The 26,506-nt window shown below is 41.0% G+C and overlaps 1 protein-coding gene across 11 annotated transcripts in view; it reads right to left on the bottom strand.

The window, feature by feature from the left end:
- The window catches only part of MCF2L2 (MCF.2 cell line derived transforming sequence-like 2), a 154,526-nt gene that overhangs the window by 30,315 nt on the left and 97,705 nt on the right, over nt 1-26,506 (bottom strand). For all 11 annotated transcript variants that reach the window (XM_035334040.1, XM_035334038.1, XM_035334041.1 and 8 more), the window contains 5 exons: nt 7,566-7,632; nt 6,619-6,734; nt 5,229-5,298; nt 932-1,024; nt 350-442 (listed from right to left, as the gene is read on the bottom strand). In XM_035334040.1, coding sequence (XP_035189931.1) covers nt 350-442; nt 932-1,024; nt 5,229-5,298; nt 6,619-6,734; nt 7,566-7,632 — 439 coding nt within the window. The remainder of the gene's footprint in view (nt 1-349; nt 443-931; nt 1,025-5,228; nt 5,299-6,618; nt 6,735-7,565; nt 7,633-26,506) is intronic.

Raw genomic sequence — 26,506 nt, 5'->3', positions numbered from 1 at the left:
CAGAGACAGGATTTAGAGCATCAGTTCCTGTTTCCAAACTGTAAAACCACACTCATCCAATAAAAAACATTTTCAATTTCAGTTTAAAGATAATTAAATTAATAAAATCCTTGCTATATAACATATGCTATTTTGTTTTCCCCAGTGAAGTAATAGCAGTACTTATCCTTAAAGGGAGGTCCTTTCTTTGACTGTTACCATTTTACAACTTAGCATTACAAAGTATTTGTTGAAGAAGTGAGAGAGGATTTATTTCCAGGTAGTCCTTCAGACAATAATGCTGGTATGCAATTATTTAAGTAAAACAAGCTATGCAATCGAATCCTTTGCACTCTTGTGGAGAACTGACCTTTAATAGCAACTGGTACTTGGTGATTCTCTGGACTGGCTTTAAAAGATAAGCATCTAGTGAAAGTTTATGATCCAATTTACGTTGACATTCCTGTAAGAGATAACAGGGGAAGAAAAATATCACTGCTCCTTGAAACACAGGCAAGACACCAAGATCATTATCATTTGGTAATCTAAAGTCAGTATGTCTGTGAATTAATTGAGAGATAAATTTGTTCCATCTGCATAGGAGTTTCCAGGTTACTTATGCCACAGTGAAAACATATCTAAACGAGAGCTAATCAAAAGCTCAGCTTGGTGTCAAAATCTGGCATGCCTTGCTCATGAGATTGCAATCATCTGGGATTTGCAAAGAAGCCAGCAATTCTTTGGTTTGGCTATAGCCTGAAGAACTAGGCTCCGGTCCAGGAACTATTCTATCTAACCTCCTGCAGAGTGCACATTGACACATACTGAGCACCTGCCATCAGGATAAGGATCATGTGGAAAAATCTCTATTTTTCTCTAAATTGTCTAAAGAAAAGGAAGAAGGAAAACACATTTGATGGTCTCCTACTGCTAGACTGAAATGCAATTCCACCTGGAAAAAGATGCTGTCTCCACACTGTCTCCAGAGAGCTTCAGACCTTGGCTTGTTCTGACAGTATTTTTCATATATTTGGAGGTCCTCTTTCTGCAAGAAAAGGAGAGCTTAAGTAAGGTAGGAAGAAAGGATCCACAAAGCATCTGCCATGAGTCATACTTTTTCTTACCTGCCAGCCTAACACATAGAAGTAATTAATTCACAGTCATAAGTCTGTATGTAAAAATACACTGAAGCTAGCAAACCTGCTCTTTACTTTCATAAATTAAATAAACCAGAAAATTAGATTTTCTCTTTTTGCACAAAGCAAGAAGACTGTAGACTGAAAGACACATAGCCTAATTGCAAAACTGTTGTTTTCCATAGAGGGGGATAGATTATTTGAAAACAAACAATTAGAAATGCAATTATTTTTTAATGCTACTGGCACAGAATGGTAAGTGGCAAGTTCATCTTGATGTTCTAGGCTAGGCAGGGAGAACTGCTTAAACATCCAGATTAGAAGTGGTGGATTCACTTGACCTCTATTTGCCTTTCATGACCCTCCAGGTGCTCCCACTGAAGTCCACAGCAAAATTTCATTGACTTCAGTGAAAACAAAGGCAATTGCTATGAGAGCCCAGGGAGATTTCATGCTCCCTAGGTTATATGGATATATCCAGACTGACAGATGTTCCTCTGCCAGATTGTTAGCTTGCTAACCACGAGCCCAACCAGCTCAGAAGCCCTGCAGCTACACCACCATGGAGCAGGGCTGGCTGTGTCTGACCAGCTTGGAAATTCTTATCTCTTTCTGCACCTAGCCCGGTGGATGTGACCTCAGTTAATGAAGTGGTGGCAAAAATAAAGCCCAGGAATTCCTGGCTCTCTCCTCTGTGCTTTCAGCCCACTAGACAGGGCCTACCTACCCGTGCTACAGGGGAAACATTTTCTTTTTGATAGTTACTAGAAGAAAGCAGCATTGTTGGTATTTTCTTCTATAGCCCCGTACTGGCGTCACCCTGATGAATCAGATGTAAAAGCAGAACTGTGTCATGCAACACCTCACTGTGTCAAGGATTATGCAATCAGAAAGCTCCATTGCAACTTAGTAGAATACTAATGGTGCTGTTTCAAAAGAAGCGTCAAGTTTTCTTCACCTAAATAGGATTGTTTGTACATGTTGCCTTGGAGGGAAGTTAGCAGGGGGTAAAACCCACAAAATTAAAATAATTAAAAAGGGTAATCAAGCATTACAATTTGTTCCTGGCCCATAGAAACCTAATTGGACAGGGCAAGAACAGAAACAGTGACAGTCAAGAGCAGAGGCAAAAGACAAGTACCTGTTTGACATAAAGAAAAGGTAAAATGATCAACAACTCACCAGTAACCTGCCCTAGTGGAACTGCCCTGTGCCAACACAATCTACTGCTGCATGCATCAGTGACACCAGCTCAGGCTGATAGCTACATCTTTATATCCAGTTTTTAATTATTGTAATAGTGTGTGTGTAAGGAATAGAACATTACTGATAACATTATTAGGCTCAGACTCTAAAATTCCAAGATGTAATGAATTATTTAGTTTCTCAAATCCTAGTGTTAAATGTTTCACACATCTCTGTTTCGATATTCAGAGGTTCTGTCTTTCCATTGGTACTTTCACACCACGTTCATGTTGTTATGGCTTTCCTTTCCATGATGACTTGCATATCCTGGGATCTTTCTAAGCTTTCACTCACAATGTGTTTCTATGGCATATTATGCACAGTTCCGCTTATCTTTGTTGGCTGCTGCTTTATGAATATATTTTCCTTGAGATCAGAATTTAGCTCTTTGAATCCAACACCAAGGTTTCCGTTCAGGTGCTACAGTACTTTCACAATTCCTGTCAAATTATTCTCTTTTTCTATGGTTGCAATATGAATAAGTAACTGGTAATCCACGGTGAGTCACTCCTGCCAGGCACCTCACCTGGCATATGTTTGTAAGCAGTCTGACACACCTTTTGATTCTTCCCAAGCATTGTTGCTTTGGTTTAGTGAGCTTTCCTTCTTCCCATCCCTAGGTTTGGCAGACCAGTCTAGAGTGTTCCTCTTGTTGCTGATACACTGCTAGAAGACCCATCCCACAGGGCATTTCAGCACACACCCCATCTTTGAACATTTGTGCAGTCCATGCCACACAGAGCTTTAAGCAAGGTCAAGTACCTTGGTGATGGTATTTACACCAAGGTACCATGGGGGTGAAGTTGAGCTGGCTTACTTGCAGTTTGGTTCACTTGATGATCATGCCCTAACAAGGTCAGGCAAAGTGTGAGGGAGGACAAGAGGGGCATTTCTGTTTGATTTTGCACCTGATTTTGCTGCAGTGTTCCAGGAGAGAAGTCAGAGAGGAGAAATATGCTGGAAATCCATGCACTGGTCCTGCCATCACCTGAGAAGATGGGTTAGTAGTTATGGTGACAGCTGGCCAGGTGGCACTGGTGGAGGTGAGAGAATGGGTGGGGACATAGGAGGGGAATGACACAGAGGGGATGGAGGGACTCAGCCAGGCACCAGGGTGTCCCACTGCAGCTATTGGATCACTTTCAAGCAGCTCTAGAATCAGGGCTGGAAAGGTCCAGTGTGATCAGACAGGATAATATTCTTCAAAAATACCAGTCTGTTTCTAATTACAGGCCCACCATGCTGTGGTGGCAGGAAGGTTACACCAGGACAAAGGAGAAACAGAAGTGAATCTGCAACAATGTCAATTTCCTCCCAGAACCAGACATCTCTTTGAAGAGTAGCTGTTTCGGTTACCCCTATGCCACAGCAAGCGCAGTCATAACTCACAGGGCAAGGCAAAAGCCTCTGCTCAGTGCGAAGACGCAAAAAGCTGCCAAACTGTGGGGAATACAAACACACAACCAGGCTTTTGTTTGTGCCTCCTAAAGGCAGTCCAACAGAAACAACAACTTTCTGGATTTTATGTGGCTTCTTCTAAAAACAGAACAGGAGGGAAAGCCCTTGAATCAAAGGTGCTTCTGTGTGAGCGCAGACCTTTGAGGAGATAGGCTTCTGCCTTCTCAGCGCGAGATTTGAAATAGGGAAAAAGCAAATACAAAATTTAACTTCTTATTGAAAACGTTTGGGGTTTGACTAGCCAATGGAAGCTGATAAGTAGATATCACAGAAAGACTGTTTTTCTTTCACCGACACCTGAAGCTCAGCTTATAGTGCTGCTGATTTTACATTGGTAGAAGAGTGAGGAGAACAAGGCTCAGCGGCTGTTTTGACAGAGAGACATAAGGTGCAAAATTTAAACATGGAATTTGAACTTTCTTAAAAAGTTAAAAAAAAAAATCAACATGTACACTGGAAAAGTGGCAAATGCTAGATGTAGTGTGCAGTAGAAGCACAAGGTATGCTGAATACAGAGAAAAGAACAGATTTTCCCATTTCTCATTCCTCTTCCCTTTCCCATGTGACACACAGGGTCTTACTCTAGCAGTTGCTTTGTCAGAGTATAAGAAAGCTGTAGCAACCCACCAAAACAGGTTTTTCTTATTAGTAGGGCCTCTGAATGAGTGCTAGACAAACAAGCACCTTTTGTAATGTCACAGGAAATAGTCATGCTAATGGGGGCATGACTAGGAGCTCAGAGAGGAGGTTGGTGCAGAACTCAGGCACTGGAAGCAAAAGGACATGGATCTGACTAAAGCCACCACTTGAATGATAAACTGAGGCTTTGGGCCTCCTCATAAACTGAGCTCACTCTAAACAAACAGCTAACCTTCAGCACTTCATACAAGTGGGGAGAATCCCACTTGGTTGTTGAATTATGCGAACAAGTAAAGGAATCAACCTCAGGCTAATGGAGCTGGTGGAGTTTCACCACACAAGGAAGGTGGTAGGCTCTACTGAACCAGTTGCAGGGCAGTAAGTTTCCTGAATGGTGCAGAGAAAAGAGAGAAGACAGAGATATCTGCAGTCTGAGAGCAATCTGCCATTAACTGTTCTCTGCTTATTTACTGTACGGTGTTGCCTGCTCTATATCCAGGCAGGTCAAAAACTTGGATCATTTATTTTTTTAACCAGGGCTTACGATACATCGGTAAAATAATGGTAATAGATACCTTCCTATAATAAACCAGATAAAGGTTCATATTTCAAGATATACACCCATTAATAGTGGGTTAATTTGTGAATATTTGCTTATATGAATTTCCCTCATTTGCACAAGTAATCAGAGTTAAAAGATGCTGTAAGTCTGTACTCATTGCAGGATAAAACCATAGGTATCCATACAAACTCGTAAAAGGATTTACTTACTCTTTTTAAAAAGCATCGGGCAAGAAGCTCAGGATTTTCAATGCAATTTTCTAACTCCTTAAGGAAAATCCTGCAAAGAAGAAAGGAAAGCAAACAATAATGGAACATCCTCTTCACACTGCATGCTAGCTTCCATATAAATCCAGATTAAAGTCTATGGTTTTGTAGTAAAAAGATTCAATGGGAGAAGTAACAATTCTGACACACAAAGAAATGTATTAGATATATTTTAGAAAATGGGATATGGTTCACAGCTGATTGCCCGAATCACCAATATTATCATGGTTTCATATGCTCACAAGCATCTCATACATCTGGTTTCTCTGGCTGTTGAGATTTATTTCCACTATGTAGCCCAAACACCCGCTTCCCATTTGGTTATAAGCATATTTCAGAGCAGCTAGAAAAGACAAAAAAGCTCTGTCAGATGCAGTTGTTTAATCAGCAAGCAAAAAAAAAAAAAAAAAATGGGCTGAAGTCCAAAGACCGATACAGTCACTGGCAGTCAATACACTTAAACCTTTAGGAAAAGAAAGACCAGGCTTGCAACAGGAGGGGAATGACATTGTCAAAATAGAAGACATTCTTTCAAAATGATACGTAAATTGGAAAATATTTTTTCTACTACGTGTAAGTTACTCTGGTATAATAATTAAATTTGCAAAAGTTTGTTTTTCATTTTGTTCAACTGTTGCATCTTACAGGCAATCATTATTCAATATAATTAAATTCTCACCTTGACTACAGACAGGTTTACTTAATCAAGTCTAAGAAAAGCAGGAAATTAAAATAAGTGGCCTTAAGTTTTGTGTTTTGGAAGGGGATCAAAAAGAGCTTAATCTTGTCCATACTCAGTATTCTGTAGTTATGGGCACCAGATCAGGTGTACAGTTTACTGATGCATGTCCACAGTGCAGACAAGGCTTCTGGAGAGGTTTAAGAACATGTGAGTGATAAAATTCCTTAAGAAAAGTGCTCTCAAAAGTATCACGTCTTCTGCTGATGTGATACCAGAAATATAGGACAAATAACTAAGAAAATTTCAACACAGAGGAGCTTTGGCAGAGAAAGAACATCAGGACTTAGTCCTGTGACATTTACCAGTGTACCAAGGGAGGTCATAAAATACTTGCCACTAGAGACATTCAAAATTAATAATGCCAGGGGAAATCACTAGAAAACGCACAAAAAGGTATGAGCTTTCACAGAGATGAAATTGATGATCTCAGGGGTGTTCTCCACATCTGGGTTTTATAGGACACACACAGAGGCAAAGTGAGGATGACTTTTCCTGCCTGTGTACATACAAGTGTAACAAAGCACCCTATATAAAGGGATTAGAAGTGTCAGCAGCACCAATAGCACAGGACAACCAGCAGTTCTCACGTGCCTGTTGTGGAATTCATAGATTTCCAGGAGGTTCCCAAAAAGAATTTCCTTCTTGTTCTGGAGTGTAGATGGAATCAGATGTACTAAGCTGGGATTGTCCATTTCTGAAGCATAACCCTGCAGAAGAGAGTTGAAAATAAAACCAGGCTATTCTTTATCAGGGAAGAAATACCATCTGAAACACTAAAAAGCCGCAAAGCCTATGTACTTTTTGTTCTCAACAGAGCACACAAAGGCTTCTCCTATGCCAGCTTCTTTGTTGCTCCATGAATTTCTGATGCTTCTAATTTTCCCTAGAGCTTTTACACCTGATAGCTGTTCAAACATATCCTTAACTGTAAATGGACAGATTACTGGATCAGCAAAAAGATTAAATGAGGTCCCTAGCCATCATTTGACTGTCATTCCATGGAGTCAAAAGCCATGTGTATGGATAGAAACTACTAAGTTTGATAGACACTTATCCTTCTGCCACACTGCTTCCTCGCAAAAAGGTTAGTTTTGATTTATTTGATGAGCTGTGGCATTTGGATCGATTATTTGGTTGTTTCTTGTACAAGCCAGATTGTCTTTATTTAATACAAATTTTGAGACAAAAATATTCTGAGTTCAAATTTTAATGTTGGAGTGCTAAATCAACTACCAGAGCTGTCAGCTCCCACAGATCATTACTAACTATTCCTCTGCCCATAATTTTGAGAACTACACAATTTTCATCATTCCGTGGGCTGGGGTCAGAGAAGGTGCTTCTTCCTTTAAACCCTGAGGCAAATGAACAAATCATCCTTCTTCCTTTCCATCTCCAAGGCTGAGCTATCTTGCTGGCAGAGAACTTGTGTTCTCTAAACACAAGGTGGGAGGTGAGAGTGCTCAGCCCATGAAGGATATGCAACCCCAGCGATGACTTAGAGGTTAAGCACCAGAAGAATTTACAGAAGAATTTCTTACCTCTATTATACTTTGAAGTTCTTCTACATAAACCCGTTCTGTTTCTATCAGCTCATTGATTATGTGGCTAAAAGAAAAGAAAGACGGAGAGCTGTAATGTTTACCAAAGCACACATGAAAGAAAAAAAATGCTATTCTTTGTTTGTTTGCCGTATTAGGCCACTGATCTACACAAAAATAAATGAATACAAATAAATATAAATATAAAAATAAAAACTCCATGACATTTCCAAAGGTCATTTCTCCATACCTCAATACGGTGCCTTGTTGGTAAGCTTTAACTGCCTCAATATTTCTTAGACTATTTCTTATTTTTTCAGTATATTTTAAACTTCATTTTATTTGTTTCTTTCATTTTTATACTTGTACACCGGAATAAAGATTTTAAAAGTCCCACAAAGCAAACTAAAAAAGTTTCCTCTTCTAATAATAACTAACAATAGTCAATAAAATAGGATTCTATTTCCCAAGGTGATGTTACATTTCCCAAGGTTATGTTCCATTTCTGTTTTGCTTTCTTTTATAAAATAAACAAAATTGCTGATTAGACTTCCTTTCTTTAATGTATTGCAAAAACAGGCAGCTGGTGTCAGAAGTCTGAAAACATGAAAGCTAATTAGAGAAAAAAAAATAAAATTAGAGAAAAAAATTAAAATTAGAGAAAAAAAAAAGAAAAAAAAAAAAAAGTATTACAAAGTAATTAGGATTCCATTGGTACCTTGCCATAATGGCCTAAGTCAAGACAAAATCGTACAGTGCCTACCACAAGGCAGAAAAATGTCTGAGGGCTATATGCTGCCCACCCCAGGAGCATGGACTTAGTTAACCTCCACACTGATCTTAAATGAAGATATTTATGAACAGCAGAGTCATGTCTAGCTATAGAGGAAAAAATACATCACTCTTCCTGACTAAGCAGCACTTTCACACTCTGTGGCACCAGTGCAAAGGGATTCTGCAGGGCTACGCATGCTCTCAGAAAGCCAGGCCGTGTTGGTGTCTAACTTGTATAAAAGCTCTGTTCATATTTCCCTGAATTTGCATATACTGTTGGGCTTCAAAATGTGTTTGGGGCATCCTCGCAGTACTAGATTACTCCTTGCAGATACATGTCACTTCAATGCACCTTCGTGAGAATTGCATGCTCAATGGCTTAAGGGGCCTTTTGCCAATAAAATGATTTTACAAACATTAGCATTTGCTTTTATAACTGGCTGAAACAAATAAAGCTGTTCTGGTTAAATCTGCCTTTCCTTCCAACAGCTATTGCAGTTAACCGCACAGTCCAGCTGTAAAGGGGTCAAGCAGATGGCTACTGTTCAAGTAGCACCACAACTCACAGCAATTAAAAGAAACCAGAGGGGCAATCCACAACTTGTTTCTGGAGTCAACTACTTCCATTTCACAGAGTGAAAAGTTGGCTTCAGACAGAACTAACATGTTTCATCAAGCTCATTTATCCAGCTACATCACAAACTCGAGCGGCAGAAAATTGTTGGATCAGACAGGTGGTTGGTGGTCACTACCTCCTTCTGTCTACGTAATTCAAACTACTTTTGCCACTCTAGTGACTTTCTAGTGACTTTCAGTAGAGAAAATTGGAGATTCAGTTGCCCAGGTAGGCAGCCACTAATAGAGACACTAAAGACACACATGCGGGTATAATTTCCCATGCAAACTCTGAATTTGCATTAGTATGACAGCGTGGCCATAGAAACTGCATGCACATCACAACCGTGCACACAGCTATGGCCTTTGCAATGATACACAGAAATACTGTAACTTGTAACACACTTCAGTGAAAGGGTGCTTACATTCTTGGTTCCCTTGGTGGACCTAGGAACTGCTGCCTCACACGTATTTCATGAATTGGAGAATGGGTTTGACACAGAGTTTGAAAAGGTTGTTCCAATGGTTATAAGCTTTCAAATGCCACCTTCAGCTCTAACCTACATTTATTTTTAAGAAAAGCTCTGTTTATTGTTTCTGTTTTCCAGATTCAGAAGACTTAAAATAATCTATTCTCATTGAGCTTTATGTTGCAGCAATTGGAACTTCATGACATTTATTTAATACTCACATCGCACGTTTCCAAAGAGCTGCTGCATTCTTTAAAATATGTGTGTATATATATATATATGTATATGAGAAGGTGTAACAAAGTCATCAGAACAACTTCATGTTTCTAAGTTTTAAATTAATCTTAAAGCTCCCCTTACTGTGGAAATACGCTTACTTACCTGCAAACAAGATACAGATTTCCATACGTTATTTCCTCTATTACCTAACAGGTTGCATAAAGGCTGACTCTGAACCCCACCCAGAACTTTGCTGACAATTATACCTGAAAAGTAAATTTTTAGTCCATAGGTTTCCTAGTAACTGTGACACACACAAACAATAGTGTGGTGGTGCCTTTCAGAAGCACAACTCAGAGTAATTCAGTAAACAAAGCACAGGACTTCGGAATATTTTACTACCGATCTTCCTATGGAAGATGATTTTTCTCATTGCTATTTTAACATAGAGTACGAGCTCTTCAGTCCCCAGTGTTATAAATTTCTTTTTTATTATTATTGTTTTTTCACTAATCATGGTGTTTTAGGGCTAAGAAGTATCCATTCAGGGCATCAAAAAACTTCACATATGAAGAATGCTTTTTTAGAGGAAGTTCTGTGGGACTCCTAAGATATCGCCATTATAGTCGGGGGTCGGGGTCTCATAAAATTTAACATAATTTTTAAAGAAGATTTTTTTTTTAATTAACTTAATTATAAATGTTGATTTTGACTAAGAGTAAATGCATTATCTTTCTGAGTGTTATATAAGACTTGTCTAACTAACCCTTTCATTCCTTGCAGAGGTGTCATCGGCCATTTTGTCATCTCAGTTTCAATGACACTGAAGCAGAGATAATATGATGACGATATTCTTTATCCTCTCCAGGTTAGAGTTCAAGAGCTTCACTGTGATGCTCATACCTCTAACCTTTGAGCCTGGACATACAGGGTAACCGTTTCTCTACACTTCCCACAGTCAGACAGATGGATTCTGCCTGAGTAAGGCTTTCATTGTGTTTTCATTTTTCCCCTCCAGAACTGTACTCTTTTTTCCAACCACAAATTATGTTCACATGAAAAAGAGGAATTTGACCATTGCTCCAGGACTTCCAAACTTCCAGCATTGTGTCAGACTCAACACATTTTAAAGCTGTTTTTACACTTGACTCTTAGTACCCATGGCCAAGTACATCTCTGGGATTTCCTACCTGGAACATGCTATATGATTAAGCTTCCCACTGACCTCAAAGCAGAATAACCCTCAGGCTTCTGCAAAGACCTGGTGGGTGCAAATTCTACTCCCACTATTGCCACTGGTTTAAAGAGTGTTGCAAGATATAATCCATATCCCTATCTGTGCCCATCCCACAGTCTCCAGATGTTGTTTTACATGATCACAACACTACTCTTCTGAAAGTGTTATTCGGAGTTCCTCCAGCAGCACTGTCCCTGTTCAAACAAGCAGTGACAAACTGTGTTCATCCATCATGTGGGACCCAGGTGTGGGCCCTTGTGCAGTGATTGGCAAGGACACAGATCCAGGACCAGGTGTACTGTAATGGGTAAAGCTAAAAGCCTGGGGAGTAAGGGTGTTGTAGAGGGTACAGTAACAGGAATGGTGCTACAGCAACCATCAGGAACACTCAGCACAAACCCATCAGAAAACAGCTTTGTGTAGCTCCAGTGCTCCGAGTAACTTCCCTGAATTGCTCTCCAAATAATATCCACAGCAGCGCAATCTCAAACATCAAAGGCTGTTGCACATGACATCACCTAGCGACACATGAATTGCTCTCTCATCAGCCTGTTAACAACGTGAAGTTGTAAACTAAGGCAAGGGCCCTAGAATTGCCCTGACAAGGATGCAATTTAAGAACGGGAAATTAAAAAGCTACAGAAGTGGGTCTTACTGCTGTGGGGGAAAGTGCTGAGAGGGAATAAAGGAGATACTTTGGCCTGTGTGGGTGTGCTGGGTTGCTAAATGATGAAGTAGAGAACTTGCCATACGACACAAGGGATTTAATGACACTTGAGATGGTCTAACAGCTTCGAAAACTGGTAGTGACATAATCTGACTTACGTCAAGCCATGACGGGTGAAATGTGAAATGTTCACCATCTCTTCCAGGATGTCATGGGACAGTGAGGATAACTCAGCATGCACCTGCTGTAGGGTTATCATGCTTAAGGGAAATATGATGCAGCAGCTGACAGAACTATTGTCACAGGCAATTCTTTCAAATCCCTTTATTCCCTCCTATGGTTTCAAAAAATATGATTAGGTTAGAATTAATTCCTGGTGACCAGCTGCATCAAAAGTCCTTTTTACATTGTCTAATATTTGAACAAAGCTAATTTTGCAAATGTAAACACACATTGTCTCTGGGGCATTGAACTGTAGATAAAAAATAATAATGAATGCAGCTAATCCATTATCTTTCTAACTGGTAAGAAAGTATAGTCTTTCTGTCAATAATCAGAAATTAAATTAAAGATGAATCACTGAAGGAATGAAAACGTGTAAGAGAAAAATAACAAATATAAACTAATGAATGGCAGGTCAGATACAGGCTCGTACTTTAGTTTTAAATGTAGGTCCTCTGACATCAATGAAAAGCAAAACGTTTGCCAAAACTACAGTTCATTCAACTTTTTTTCTTTCTTCTGTGTTTGAGTCCGTATTACTTAGCAAAGTTTCACACAAATTTCTAACAGATTGCAAGGGCTCTTTTCCAGCCTCTAGTGCTACCACACACACTGCTCACTAGCTTGAATCAGCAGGCGGCTCCCTTGGAGGCAGCAGCGGAAGCAGCACTGATACATCCCATCCACTTTGGTATTTGCCTCCCCCTCCAGAGTAACATGCTATAAACAGGTTTGTTGTGCTTGGCTGTCTCAAAGGATTTGGAGGTAACCTCAGGAAGCAGTGAGCAGCCTTGACTCTGGCTTCGGCATTGTGATTACAGGTAAGGCCCAAACACTCCCCTCAGTGTCCCAAAGGGGAGAAAAACCAGATACAACTGGGATGTATGGGGAAGGGGTTAGGTCTTCCACAACCTGTTGTTCCTTTGTTTCAGAGACATTTCACAGATATGAGGTTTGGATGGCTTCTATCCAAAGACAACAGAACTCAGCTGGCTGAAGTTCAGGGGCAGCTCTCAGTTCCTTGCCAGGATCATTCCCAAGTAAACAGGTCATCTCAGCTCTGTTGCTGAAGGACCAGGCATCTGACCTGAAGGTCTAAGGCTTACATGGAGTCCGAGCAATCCCTACGTCTTGTCTGCAGGCATCCTTTTTGCCAGTAAAACTTAATTCCACGGGAGAACGCACAGTATGCTTGCTTCTTCCAGAATTAGTTAGGAGACTTAGCAAACGAGAAGAGCTCCATAGGTGGAAGATTCTGGCCCCAGCAATACCTGACCCACTAGCTTTTCTGTGGAGAAACAATAACGTGGTCCAGTGACATGCTGCTCAGGAGAGCAAGGCCAGTTTTCCCCCTGTGGAGGAAGTTTCCTGTGTGTCCCAGCAGAGCAGGCTCAGCTACCACCAAGCTGGCAAAGCACCTGGATGGCAAGACCTTTGCCGCTACATTAACTTGGCAGAATTAGGATGTGGCTGTGGCAGGGAGAGATCACAACAGGCTCACTGATGTGTTGCTGTCAGATGTTTCTCCAGAAAAAAAAAAAAAGAAAAAAAAAAAGAAAAAGAAAAAAAAAAAAACAATCTTGTTGCTATGGGAAACAGTTAAAAGGAATTAACTCACATTTCTCTGATTTACTGATCTGGTTTTCTCAAGAAACATCGTGGCCTTGTATACACAGAGACTTCATTTCCCATGGGTGCAATTTCTCCTCAGTGTCCTACGGGCAGGTCACTCCTGCCCTGGCAGCCAGGACACCCTGAGGTGCTGCAGCACCACCGGGACCTCCCACACGGAGCTAGGCCGCAGGCGCTCGGCAGCTTCCTCCTGACACGGCGCCTCGCTTGGAGAGGCTCCACAGTGCCAGCACAACAAGGAAAGGAGAAAGTAAGAGGAAAACTGTTTTGACTTTGTGCTCTCTCTGACCTTTGTCAAGTTAGTCGTGCCGTGCTGAAGTGAAGAAAAAATAATCTGGTTGCCTAAAGGATTCTCTTCAGCAAGGGTAAGACTGGAGGAGCTGCATCGGGGAGACACTTGGAGAAGGAGGCTGAAGGAAGGGGAACTGGCGGGGGGCAAGCTGAGCGGGGAGGGATGGTGGCAGAGCACTGCCTCCACTGTTCTCAGTTGAGGCCATACGTGAAACCTCAAAACTGAGGTAAATGCTGGTATTACTTAGCACCCTTCACTTCTAGCAGTGCATTTCTGTATCTGTCACCATCTGTGCTGACATTTAGACCAAATGTTGCTATTTATATTGCTCTGGCCTGTGCAAACAGCAACTAGCCGTGTTGCTAACAAATAAACTAATAAACTAATAAAAACTTATCAACTGACTGATAAACTAGTCTCAACAGGTATCTCCTGCACTCTGTTGCCTTGATGGAACAAAACATGGTCAATTGGTGTTGAGCTGGCTTTTCCTGGAAACTGAGAGCAACCAGTGCTGAGACGGACCTTACCGCAAAGATGACACACACCAGTCCATTATATATTTGTAACTCTTCCTACTTCATTCTTCACTAATAACAAAAGCAAAATGAAAAGTAATTGAACAGCTTGCCAAGCCCCCCAGCTCTGTCAGGTTCGGTATCACAATAGTCCTGGTAGGAGCACTGTCGGATGGTCGGGCTGCTGTGCTACGTGCTACCTTAAAAAAAACGATCAAATATAACGAAGCACTAAGCAGAAATAATACCTGGAGACTACCACAATCTATTAATATCTGCTCTGGCTAAACTTCAATGACTTTTTGCCCATATGGTTACTATTTGTTCATCCTACTCAGATGGCAACATAACACTGATTCAGGATTTTTGTTTCCATAACTGTGCTTCTTTTCTAACAAATTTATTGGCTCACTTCCATTCACAAATCTTGTTTCTATGCCAGGATTTGCTACCACAGGTGCATATCCCCAAAAGTAGTCTCTTCCCAGAGGTAAAAGTGCAGCCATCGAATAGAATTAAGCTAGTGATTTTTTGGGGGGAGGGGGCGGAAACAAACAAACATCCTCAGTGGTGCTCCACAATTAGTATGTTTCAGAGGATCTGCCTGTATGAGTGATGTAGAGCCAGCAAAAGTGGCACTTGTGCACAGGTATTCCATATCTGTCCTACAAAAATGCAGTGTCTGGAAGATGAAAAGTTAATGTATGCCTGAGTTAGACACCTACAGTTTAGAGTGTAGAGTTTCAACAGCTGAAACAGCAGAATCTATCGAATTAGTAAAAATAAAATAAACCTAACATCATAAATCTATCTGGTTTAGACTGAGATCTACTTAAATTGGAAATACTAGCTTTTTAAATACCGGAGGGTTCAAAAGCAGCAGAAAGGACTGAATGGAAATGTATGCAGCACAGCAGATACATATATTTAGAATAAACATCAACGTTGGATAGAGCTGGACAGAAGAGAAGTGAGAGTGAAAAAAGTACTGGCTTGCAAAAATAAACTGACTGATAAAGACCTTTTTGTCCCAGTACTGGCTATTATTAACTGCTGCCAGGTTTCTATACTTGAATGTGAATAAAATACAGAAAAATCATAATTTTTGCAAAGGTATCTATTTGTATGCAATAAAGGACAAAAATGCCACTGTCTCAGTGGAAACAGAGTCAGCAATAATTAGCACATCCAGTTTCTAATTAGAAGCTGCTACTACAAATTCTGACTGGTCTAATCTGAAACTGCCCCAGCAATGTCTATGATACAGAATAAAGCAATGACAAAGTGTGAAGTGATGCATAGAGAAAACTTCCAGTCCACACACCTAATTGCTTTTAAGAGTTGTTTTTTTTTTTTTTGTCTTTCATTTCTCACAGTGCTAAAAGTGCTTTTCCCAGCTGACAAGTATTTTCAGCTGAGATTGTGCAACAGTTCCAGTGAAACTTGAGTAATCACTCAGTTGCAGTACTTTACCTCCTAAAGTGGAGTAAAAGATCACTCGGGACGTAAGAACATTGTATTTGTTATTTGATACAGAAAACATTTCTGATTTCTCTGACTTTTTTTTTAAGAAGGAGAGCAATGCCTTGAAAGAACAGTGATTGTACTTAAAGTATATTTCATGACTGTAAATGAATCCCAATTAACTTAGAGAAGCATAAGGGATTCGGGTAGTATGCTTCCTCTCACGTGAAAATTAGTGACTTTTAGTGAAGTTGTTGTATTTGCCTGCCTAGATGTTCCTTTTCAGCTGCAATGTAAAGTCAAATGCTCAAGTTATTATGGAAGTTCGGAGCAGAAAGATGGCATCTTTGTTAGAAATATATTTCACCTCCAAAGTCACCATTTATAATAGTTTGTTTCTCGTGAGATGGTCTGATCTCATTGCATATAAGAAATTGTCCTACATTCATTGTTCCCAAAACAAATGACCTTGGGGAAATATTTTTATATATCTAAATTAGTTGACCTACATTATAGGAACCAGAACATCATTGTTAATGGAGAGGGAAATTAATTAAATCACCTACAGAGATGAATAATATGAATAGAGGACTACAAGTCAGGCAAGAGTTGTTTCTCACCCCAGCTGTGCATCTACACTGAAATGATGCAGCTCTGTACACAAATCTCAGCGAGCTTTAGACAATGTGAATGCTGCAGACTGCTCATTACTACTGGCCAAAATAACATCCAACTAGCTGTGTAAATATTTGCCAGGTACTCGTACTTTTGAACTACTCATCCGTCCCACCTGTAGTTTTAGTCTTCTAACCTTGCAGCTACACCATTTCTATTTGATTATCAAAATATATTTAGCTCTGTGATAGCTCAGTACTGAGTAATCAATTAGCTAAAAGCGGGTGAATAATTTATAAATCAGATTTGCTACTAATGTATCTGCTATGTAGTATTAGGCTTGAATATCTCTTAAATTTTACTGGAAAGTTTCTCAATGGGTGGTGTGCACCCATGCAAACAATATTTTAGTAGATGGTTATCCATACCGTATGCTTCACAGACACATGGCTGTAAGATATCTGCATTTAACTGGAACATTGCGGGTTAACAGTCTGCTCCTGTACCATGGAGACTTCCATGTCATTTCTTAGCATTGTTCACTTGCTTGAGATTGAATATTTATATATAGTCCATAAAAATAACTTCAAATGAAGCAAATTTCAGTATTCTTCCCTAGAAATATTATCCAACAAACTGTAAAGCTTCCATCTTCTTAGGGCCGGGTGCATCTAGTAAATCTGCATCTTTCATTTACTGCAGCAAAGTATATTGCATAAAGGACTTAAACCAAGGAGAGAGAAATAATTAGTCACTACACTTGCCTAAGAATGGCTTTGATGTGCTAAACTGGGCTCATATGAGCACTCAAGTTTACCAGACAGCAAAGGCAACTTACTGCTTTTTAAAATATAAATAAATATATGCATGGAATTAAAATGATGGTTATTAAGATACTCATGCTAAGATGACCTCTTATGAGCTTTCAGCCCATAAGGACTAGCACATACAGTCACAGACACTATTTACAAGATAAGACAAAGCACTCTAACTGTTGTGTGTCCTACTGCTGTGAGAAATTTGCAGGATTCCCATTTCTGAGCAGTCATTTCTTTCATGGATGCTTTTTTCTTAAAAGTTTGAAATAGAGCAGCTAAGAAACCTCTAGAAATGTAAGTTTCTGACTTTTGCAAAAGCTATTTAACAGGCTTTTTTATAGCCAACCTGAATTCTAAGACAGAAACTGTTTACATGCAGTGTACTTTTTCCATTCCTTTGCAAACAGGATATAATGATAACCAAATATCAATTGACCTCCTTGAGCAAGAAGTTGATAAAGGCTGACAGTGCGGCAGACTTTCCCACGCAGAGTGGTAAACTGTGATATTTGGAAAAGGGCTTTTAATAACAGCAAAACTTAAACTGTTAAAACCACAAAACCTTCGATGAGATATGACCAAACATTTAAATACAGAAGTAGGTTCAAGGAAGCTTTGTAGAAACTATTTATACTGAGAATTCCTATCTACTACTACAGCTCAGGCTCCCAGCAAACCTAAAATGTGCCCCCAGCCTCTCTCCAAAATTGCGTAATCTTGGGTGGGGTCTCCTTGGTAAGCTGGTGTGACAGACAAGGATGCAGGTACGTGTGACTCTGCTCCATGCAGATTCCTGCATCACCCCACTCTCTTACTCCAGAACATCCCCATTAAGGGGTATGGCTGACATCTCTCACACCCGTGGTAGTCTCTTTCTCATCCCGTCCCTGCAAGGGCCCTTCAGGGCCACTTCAATTGGGATGGAGAAGCTGAACATGAAACTGTTGCTCACTTCCTGCGAATAGAAACACAGATGCTACCCTGAAGGGTCCACTGCTGGGAAAGTTCCAGTGGTTTTTATTTTCCTACCAGATCTGCTCAAGAGCTTTGCTCTGCAAGACTTTGGAAGGCCATTTGGGCAGAAGGAGTAATTATTATTACTATTATTAAAATGAATAGTAATTGATTTTACAGACAGTCCTATGTTTATGTTGGAGAGGGCAGAGCAGAGAAGTGCACGTTGCACTTGGAATGGAGGCGATGGATTTGATGAAGATTACCAGGTCCTATGGGGATTTGTATTTCATTCTGAGATGTGACCCTAAGGCAACTCCATCCTGCATAGTCTGCTTCTCCCTAGAACACAGCACAGCATTGTGTCAGACTTCAAATCTGTGTCTCTCCTGCCCACAGACCTCTTGGACAGAGATACCTCAAAAGATCGTGGTAGATCTCTTGGATATACGCTGCATGACATGACAATTAAGAATGGAAGAGGGAAAAAAATCTTGAAGATCTAAAATGGAGTTTATGGGAGCAGCTGGAACATACATTCTGCTTTAGTTAATCTCTTCTTGGCATGGGTACATCAGTATGTAAGCTGTGAATTGCCATGGCTGAGGAGCAAGTACATCTTTTTTTTTTGTCATGCTTTCTCTGTGTCGATAACCTGGGGCAGAGCGACAAGAAAGGATCAGACCACCTGCAGCTACCACACTACAACCAGCAGAGACTGGGAATTACAGCTCTTCACCTACAGCTCTCTACCATACCTCTGCAATTCAGCTTGCAGCATTTAACAACAACCCTAGAGAAAGAGGGAGAGATCTGTCTGCTGGAAGATTTTCCAAACTAAGAAAGCTGCTTTAGAGAACTGTGGGATAGATTCCAGATGGAGAAAGTGGTTGAAGGGGCCACTTTACGGTCCCACAATTGCAGATTGCATGAAATGGAGAAGATATTACCCAATATTTGTCCTGTTTCTTATTTTTTCCCTAAGCAGCTGCTAATGGCCAACGTCCAAGATAATACAATGGGATAGGCAGGTATTTGGGTTCACCAGGACTGCCATTCTTCTGCTTTATTTTTTTTCCCTGGAATAATAGGAGGCTTGGTTTATCCATCTCAGGGTCTGACAGAGGTCTTACACAATGCTGACCTACCTAGAAGTCTCTAACTATTCTGCTCCTTCACTTTTTGTGGTATGAACTGGGGCTAGGTACAGCTGCAATGGCAACAGTCGGAGGTGGAGCATGTGGCACCAGGCAGGGCTGTCACAGACATAGGAGCTCTCCGTGTCCCCTATCCATGCAGTAATTCTGGCCTGGGGGTACAAGTGGGGGCTTCAGAACAGACAAACAGAACTCTGCATGCATTTTAATTAACAGTAGCATGTTCACTGCAACCTTATTCAGCCATGCTTTGACTCAGGTGAGATGCCATACATACAAGACTGGCCACACTAGTTCGTCCAGCATGGACTATTAAACAGGGAACAGAATCTGAAGACAGACTTTCATTAGCAAGAAATACAAATAAAACATCAGTGCTTTCAGACTAGACGCTACGGAGAAAGATCAACAACTGTGTATTGAATAATCTGGATACACACAGAAACTTTGGAGAGCATGCAGAGGATCTGCTCGACAAAGTGATCCTGCATAGAACAGCATTCCTCTTTAGGCCCACATCAGGAAAGAAGCCTGCTGCATGAAAAATGTAAGTGAATTTTCAAAAGTAAATACGGCATTCTGAACATGAACGTGTCACAAGTCTTCCAAACCCGGTTATTATATTCTTGGTTAATGAGCAGCCTGTTAAACGCAGGAAGTCAAGTCAGCGGTGATTTACTGAACAGCGCGCCCGATAAATCACTGCCCCATTGCTTCACAGCACCGAGTGATCTCCCGTGGCCCTCTTTGCTGCTGTCCTGCAAACCATGCAATTATTTCCATCAGCCCAGTGTGGGTGCAAGTCACCGTCACCCTGATTAGGCAACATAACTCTAGGCTTTGTGCTACTGTAAATGACAACGTGAAGTGCTCAGCATGAGCTCCTTCATGAGCTCACTGACGGCATACAGGAACTGCATACCTTTACCTTCTGATCGGTTTAAAAACAGATTTCATTGGAGCTGGTGTTGGTGTGTGTAGGGATAGAGAGGTGTGCTTTGGCAGATCCGCCTGGAGAATTTGAAAAAATGCTGCCTGCAGCTAATTGTCACCTCCCTGAGAGGCATGAGTGTTCCTCGGTAGTTTCAGTGGTTTGTTAGTCTGGAGGGTCCCTGTCCTGCCCTTCGAGGAGTAAGCAGCACCAGCTGAACTGACGCTGTACAAGATCATACCAGTGGCTCTCCTTTTCCTTCCCTATAAATCACAGCAGGGACCAGAGGGCTGAATTCCATCCCCAGCTCCTTGGCTTGTGCCTATGCTACCCTGGACTTGTTGGTGGCCTTCATGTGAATACAGAAAGGCCAAGGACTGTCAGCACCTTAGATCAGAGCAAAGCAAGGTTTTTATGGAGAGGTGATACATCCTACTAGATCCCTTGCAACAGTTAGGGGTGAAACAAACATTGAAGCCTTATGGCTGATGTATGCTTCTTCAGACAAGATGTATCCAACCCTAGTTCCACACAAAGCAGCCTTCATTTGCACATACTCAATAAGCCCTGAGATGGATCAGGGGGTGGGTGTTTAGTTTTTCCTGAGTCCTGGATAGGCACAGCAAGTAGCCGGCTGATAGCCAAAGCAGGCTGCCTGTGACACAGGTAAGATAGGGGATAGCTGTGGTCCTAAAACACACCAACCACCCAGCGTGGGCCTGTGGCCAGCTGCATGCCAGGAGCCTGCCCAGAGCCAGCAGGCAGCAGAACTGCGCAGAAAACAAGTTGAGGAATTCCTGGAATTTCTGAAGGGTATTAAAATAACCTTAGTATCCAATGGCAAGCAGGTACGAGAGATAATAGCAGAAGGGGCTGCTTATCCTCCTTTGATACTTGATTAAGTGCAAAATTTGTCAGAAAGCACATTAACGTTGAGACCAATCATTTCAGCCTTCCATATTCTTCAGGAGCAAGGATGCAAGGTCTCCAGAAAGGCTCCAGAACATCCAGGAAACCCCTGTATGGTAACAATAAGATTATTATTTTTTCTTCCTGTTCATAATAATTTTCCCAGTTCCCATAAATATTTGGATCTACATTAGGAATGTGTCTCCTCTTGTTATTCTACAGACATTTCTATCAGCAGCAAGATCTCCCTACATGGCAGCACACACTTCACTTCAAAGGTCTTCCTAACCCTTTAGGCTGTAATTAGAGTTGTAAGTGCTGGAGCCAATCTTCCTGACAGGGAAAGTTTGCTGAAAACAAAGATTTTGTAAAGGCTGAAAGAGATGACGGCAAACAAGAAATGGCTAGTGGCTTCATGAAATTTCTCCTGCTGACTGCTCTTTCATTAAGTCTGGTGAAATAAAACAGTTCTCTGTGCCTTACAATAAAGCCAAAAAAACAGCTTCTCCTTTAAAATGTAGGTTCCAAGTTCCTCCCCTCTATCAGCTGCAAGTTTTCATGAGTCTGGAAATTAGACTAAAAAGACATGTTCTTGGGGGTCTACAGTAACTACCCAATCATTTAACAAAATCTCCTTATCTTAATTGTAATATAAGTCAACATTATATTATAGTGTGAAATTTGTTACATCTTGCATTTACACACTGTAGGGAAGCCTTTGCAATGGATTCTACTTATACCATACAAAAGGGGAAACACGTTCATCTCTGCCTCCTGTAGAGGCTCTGCATCTGTGACCAGTAGCCAATAAACCCAGGGATCTCGGCTCTTCCTTGCAGCTCTGAAGATACAATAGGCACTTGGACACCAAAGCTTTTAGCAGCGCTCCCTGAGCAACCAGTATCTTTGACATTGGTCCACACCTAAATTTAGCAATTCCCAGACCTAACGTCAATGCAACTTTGGTACTGCTGATTTAGAATAGGACTCTGGCACGGTATTCCCATTCTGAAAATAGCTCCTGATTCTTTACCCAGGGCAGAAGCGCTATCTTGTCCCACCCACACAAGCTGATGGTTCTGTGATATACTTTGCCATTTCCATGTTCAGAGTGATGCACGCTGATTAATGAAGCTCCCCAGTCCTCGTTAGATCAACAACACCGAGAGTGGGCCTGACCTAGATATTCTGATACACTGAATTTAAAGGAGTCTTCAATTTATATCATGTCCAAGTCTGCAGTTGGAACCTGTCATTTAAGGGTACAAACACCTTAAGGCATAGGCCCAAAGTTGCATGCTTGGGAATTTGAGTTTGCATAGATGCCTTGACAGCTGGCTGCTGCCGTGCCCAAGAACTGATGCCAGATTGCTCCACAGACGTCCTCAGCATGTAAAGCAAACTTTAAGTGCATGTCCAGAAGAAAAGCAATGAGTCTGGACTGAGTACATGCTTGGAGACTGTTTTGCAAGTATAGAGAACTGCTCCATGCATATGTGATGGCTGAGGCTCTCCCAGATTCTTAAAGCTGATTCATTTAAGTCCCATAAGTACTACATCAGACTGCAAACCCTAGAGTTGGTCATTCACAAAGTTAATTCTCTCTCAATACAAGCTTTGTGAAAGCTTACACTCTGATGAGAATTTAATTCAGAAAGCTGGGATTATGCTGCCTACATGACATGCCCCATCTGCATACAAAACCACCAACACCTTGCAATTTTCCAGCCTGAATTATTATTCAGTACAAATAGACATGAGTGAAAATCAGCCACCTTTAATGCTACTGTAACTCCTGCCACAGACAGTGCACACCTAATGCTTCAGTCCCCATGTTGCTGTGCTTACAACGATCACTGTCAAGGCCACATCGGTGACCCAGTCACTGATAACACTAATGTCACATGCAGTATCTGGGGGGCCATCTCCTGAAAACACAAGGTAGACCAGAATAGTGAAGAGCGAATGAATCCAAAGCCAATCAACAGGAAAATATTCCAAAATTACAGGAAATTCAGTTTCAAATCTGATGGAGATCAATAGCAACTGTTTGGATACAGTTTCATGATCAGTTTATCCTACCCATAACTGTGGAGGAACAAATGAGCACTTCTGCATGCTGCCAGTCACTCCGTCCTGCCCTCTCCTCTCTCTTGCATGTGACGCTGCCTGTACAGCAGCAAAGATACTTGGATAACCTGGAGAGCAAGATGAGTTGACCTGACCCAAAATTAACAACAACAACAACAAAGTCCTGGCTGCACAGCTGCCTGCCCCAGTACAAGGGATACAAATGGACTACATGGGGTGGGCGTGGGCAGAGAGAGGTAAAGAAAGGACAGCAGCAGCAATCCTAAATTAAACTGATTGCAAAATCATCATACAAATAGAAGGATGAATCAGATTTCCTTTCACAAAATGATGCCACAAAACATCTGACTAAATCAACTTCTCAAAGAAACATTTGAACCTAAGTCACAAAGTATCACAGCAATGTAGTTAAGGCATATAAGATACTAAGGGTGCAGTTGTTACGACTCCATCAGCTTTAGGCTCTTTGCTGCAGTAGCATCCACGCAGGCTCCCTTACAGCCCTCCCTGTGAATGAAATCGCAAGGGTTTCCTGCATCGTGATTTTATCCAACTGCCAAAGCTATTTCATGCTTACTGCCTAAGCTCAGAGTCACATGGTTATGAAAGACTGTCAGATTTCCCATCCAAGAAACATCGCATGGATACACCGAAAGATTTGAAAATGCAAAGCAAAAGGCTCTCAATTACAATGCAGTAACAAGAGAGCTACAAAGTGCACCTGACAGTTACTATCAGGCAATGAGAGTCCAGGATTACGATTTTTGAATGGAGGAAGTGGTTTGGTTTATCAAACAGAACTGGATTTAAAAATCCTCATTATATGGATTAAATATCTCCTCGCAGCAATCTCAGGCCCAGACTCTGCATACTGAGCTGCAGCTGCTGGGGCACAGAGATGCTGTTGCATGGTGCCAGTCCACCCTGTTGGAACAGGTCTACGTGGCGAGGGGGGCAGCAGCTGGATCAGAGGCACTTGGCACAGCACTGCTAAGAGCACTGGGCAACTATGTCAGGTGCACAACCATTAAATGGCAGCCTCTGATTCCAGACTCTCTGTAAAACTTTTTCATTGTAAGCCAGCTTCTGTGTTAATTTTTATTTTCTAGAAAAGAATAGTTGCAGGGAAATTCCCTCCTACCTGCCTCTCCCTCCAGGCAAGAATAGCTAAAAGCACACTGTTCACACCAACAGTAGGAAACAGCAACGGCAAAACAACCGAGCACAAATCTGCAGAAAACTCAATTAATTCCCCCAAACTAACACCTCTGTGCTTCTCCCTGCTTGGTTGAATCTTATCAAATTTTCATCCACTTCCATTCTGCACACTGAAATAGGGCCTGAGGTCTCCAACTAGAGCTGAGGCCGGCTGCGGCCATGTACACACAAGGAACCACCCGGTGTAAAATTCTGTTCCTGTGAGCACGCGGCTGTACTCCTCTGCATCAGTTCTCCAGTATCGATGCCTGTGCCAATAAAACCCTCTGCTCCCGAGACACCTCTACCGACCTGAGCCTGTGCGCAGTGCAGCAGTGCATGAGTATGGTTAACAAACAAGGTAGGTACTTCCTGGACCAAAATACCCATGAAGTGTCTTTTAGAACAGCGTGCTGCTTCCTTCTGTGTTGGTTTAAATATGCATCCTGTTATGCATCTCCGTAAGGGCAGAGGTCAAAATATGGCTAGCGTGGGATGTTAAAGATTTAATTTATAAATAAGTAAGGATCATGTTCTAAAAAAGTCTTCCCTAATAACATTAATGGGGAAAGGGAAGAGGTGGAGTTTTATTTCTAAATAGGCTTTTTACCTCAACGTAGGATCTGACCAGAAGAATATTTTGTTGGGGTAAGGAGGCAAAATGGAATTTTGCTTTAAAACAACAAGAACAAAAACAAACAACAACAAAAATAAGCAAGAAATAGAGAAAAAGCATGTTTTCATCATCATCATCATCATTATATAAAATCCCTGGAGTGATTCCCTCTCCCAGTGTAATTTCAGGTCAGAAGCAGGCTGAAGTCTGTTTATTTCATTGATAGAAAGGCCTCTTTCAAATCAGAACAACCAAGATGGGAAATTAGTGAGGACAAGTGAAAAGGTGTTGATCTGAGCGGATGTCACTTTTCAAGAGAAAAGTGGACACAATTTTAAGACAAACCCCATCACAGCAAACAAAGTCTATTTACAGTGCTGATCAGAAGCACTCACTGTTGTTCTTTAATTTAAAAACCTGACCTTGCTTTCTACAGACACTATTCTTGCAAGCTTGTAATTATGTCTGAATCACACTTCCCCATACACACCTTCCATTTAAAAAGGATATTCCATATTTCTACTTCGTGATTTTGAAAGCGTGACTACCTGAAGATGTTTTGTAGAAACAGTTATCAAGAACACAGGTAACACAGAAATGTTTTGGCTTTAAATGGCTTTGGAACATTTGACTTTGGAAGAATCCGACTTGAGAATATTTGGTGATTTTGTTTGGCAAGCTGACCTCATACATAGTAAATATTAAGTTTAAAATGCATGCACGTAGGAATATTTGGTTGAAGCACAAGTGAGTCATGTTGTGTAGTTTTATTTTTTCACACTTAGTTGTGGAAGGGAGAATACAGCTGCTATTTTATTTTTCTCTCTGGCTTACTAAATTCAACTGAAAAGGAAAGCAGGAAAAACTGCTATCAGCAGCCAAGAAATCGGTAGCCTAGGGTTTTTTAAATATCTCTCATTTAGAATTTCTCATTCAGAAAGGGACTGTTTTACTACTGATAAAAATGTGCGAATGGGATGACATCTGACAGGAGGAAAGAAGGATAAACTTATGAAAAGCCTTTTATGGACTAGGGGGAAAGTCAGCAACTATCATTTGGGTAAGAAGAATGAATGATGCTTTGTTTATTAGGTTACTTTTACTATTATTTAAATACTGTTTAAATAACATGCCAAATTTACTCATGTTCTATGAACCTTTCCTGCTACGGTGAATCAACAACTAGAAATAATTCTGTTTTGTCTTGGGGCAGAATCAAACAGATGAAGAGAAATCTGGGAAGGCTGTTATAAGGTGTTTGGTCATATTAAGACATACAGTGGGGAAAAGGAGAGGTCAAGTGAAAAGCTCCTTAGCCCTTGAAGTTTCCCCAAACAAAACCTGTATTACAAAGCAACCCATCCTTCTGTGGGACTGGGAAAAAAACAAACAAACAAACAAACAAAAACTGCTCGGTTTTTACCCTTGCTCTACTTTTGTTGGGTGCCCTTTACAACAGAAATCATATCTCTCATTGTCTCTCCTGTGTACAAAGAAAACAATTCCTCACTCACAGAGATGTTGTCAGATTTATGGTCGTGAA

The sequence above is a fragment of the Oxyura jamaicensis genome, chromosome 9, assembly GCF_011077185.1.
Source record: "Oxyura jamaicensis isolate SHBP4307 breed ruddy duck chromosome 9, BPBGC_Ojam_1.0, whole genome shotgun sequence".
NCBI lineage: Eukaryota > Metazoa > Chordata > Aves > Anseriformes > Anatidae > Oxyura > Oxyura jamaicensis.
The sequence above is the reverse complement of the archived record's forward strand: the minus strand, read 5'-3'. Positions and strand labels throughout refer to the sequence as shown.